The sequence below is a fragment of the Tyto alba genome, unplaced genomic scaffold (assembly GCF_018691265.1).
Source record: "Tyto alba isolate M040663 unplaced genomic scaffold, T.alba_DEE_v4.0 Super-Scaffold_9, whole genome shotgun sequence".
Lineage (NCBI taxonomy): Eukaryota > Metazoa > Chordata > Aves > Strigiformes > Tytonidae > Tyto > Tyto alba.
In genome coordinates this window covers 43,764,821-43,766,637 of record NW_024881330.1, presented here as the reverse complement: position 1 = coordinate 43,766,637, position 1,817 = coordinate 43,764,821, and the positions used below count along the sequence as shown (strand labels likewise).

Genomic DNA, 1,817 nt, shown 5'->3' with positions numbered 1-1,817 from the left:
AGCAGCCTCCGAGGGGCTCGGGGGCAGCCGGGTGGGGAGGTCTGCTGCCACCCCACCCTGCTGCCCCTTGGGGTCCTGCGAGGGGGAGGCCGCCACCCCCCAGAAGGGGTCGGCGTCCCCCAGCATGGCCGCTGCCAGGCCGACCTTGGGGCCGTTGTCCTGCACCCCATCCTCCAAGAAGTCGGGGACTTCGCCGACGGAGGCGGTGCTGGCGAGGCCTGTGGGGGACATCGGGGAAGGTGTTCTCGCCGGCCACCATCTCCACTGTCGCCGCCTGCTCCTTGCAGCCGCCCTCTGCCCTGTGCTCCGAGAGGTGGGGGAGCTCGTTGAGGGAGGTGGTCAGGTTGGGGACATTGGGGACAGTGTCCTCACCATCCCCCAGCCCCGCCACCACCGCTCGCTCCTTGGGGCAGCTGCCCCCTCCCACATACTCGGAGAGGTGGGGAAGCTCATCAAGGACCTCGACAGTCAAGCGGGGGACATCGGTGGTCAAGCGGTTGTCCGTGCTGTCCCCTGGCTGTGCCACCACCGCTTGGTCCCAGGGGCCGTTGCCATCCACCATGTACATGGAGAGGTCCGGGAGCTCATTGAGGAAGGCGGAGCTGGCCAGGCTGTAGGGGAAATCAAGGACATCGGGGACGGTGTCCTCGCTGTCCCCCAGCCCCGCCACCACCCGTTGCTCCTTGGGGCAGCCGCCTGCCCCCACGTACTCGGAGAGGTCGGGGAGCTCACTGAGGAAGGCAGCCAAGCCAGGGTCATCGGGGCCGGTGTCCTCGCTGCCCCCCAGCCCCGCCACCGCTGTCTGCTCCTTGGGGCAGCTGCCCTCTGCCACATAGGTCCGAGAGGTCGGGCAGCTCTCGGAGGAAGGCGGCCAAGCTGGGGCTGTCGGGGCCATCGGGGACAGTGTCCTCACTGTCCTCGGTGTGGAGCCAGGCGGTGGTGTCCTCTGCCTGCTCAGGAACGGCCTCAGCGAAGGCGGCTGGCCCCTGCTCGGGCAGGTCTGTGCGCTTCCCCGGGGGCTGCTGGGGTGGTCACCACTGCTGAAAAAGCAAGCAAAGACAACCAGCCCCTGGTGATGCAAGCTCTCCTCGGCTTGGCCGCCCACCTGCGGCTCTGCCACCCCCTAAAACTCACCCTTGGGCTGTGTGGTGGTTCCGCTGGTCGGCGGAGCAAGGGTGGGGGGGTGGGGGGTGGCAGCAGGGACGCTGTCCTCAGTGGCCACCACGTCCTTGTTGGAGGCCTCTGATGGCTTCTGGGCGCTGCCGGGGAGGGTGTGGGGCACAGGGGGGCCCTGCACCCAATGCTGAGTTGTGGGGTGGCAGGGTGTCGGGGGGCCGGGGTGGGCAGGGACGTGCCACAGGCAGGAGCCCGTGGGGTACAGGGGCCCCCCCTGGAGCACAGCCCCTGGCCCCAGCCCCATCGGCTGGTGGGGCACCAGCGTCCCCAGCACCAGCCGCTGTCCCCATCTGTAGGCAGGGGGACAGGGAGCAGCCACGGGGGAGAACTGCACCCCAGGGGGGAGCTGCACCCCAGGGGGGAGCTGTACAACCGTGGGGGAGCTGCACCCCAGGGGGGAGCTGCACCCCAGGGGGGAGCTGCACCACGGGGGGAAGTGGCACCCCAGGGGGGAGCTGCACCCCAGGGGGGAGCTGTACAATGGTGGGGAGCTGCACCCCGGGGGGAAGCAGCACCCCGGGGGGGAGTTGCCCCAGGGCCCCCATGGGCCCTGGCACCCCCTGCCAGACGCTGGCCTGTGGCAGCTGGGAGGTGACGGGGTGGAGCTGGGCGGGCTGGGAGGACACCGGCAGCCCTGGGAC

General features: G+C 70.4%; 1 protein-coding gene across 1 annotated transcript; it reads right to left on the bottom strand.

The window, feature by feature from the left end:
* Nucleotides 1-144: 144 nt before the first annotated feature.
* On the bottom strand, nt 145-895 carry LOC116965072 (the record flags this gene model as incomplete). Its single annotated transcript, XM_033006865.2, has 2 exons — nt 711-895; nt 145-611 (listed from the first exon to the last, which is right to left on the bottom strand). Coding segments are annotated over exons 1-2 (652 nt in total), but the record flags the coding sequence as incomplete, so codon positions are not given.
* Between the last annotated feature and the right edge of the window lie 922 nt (nt 896-1,817).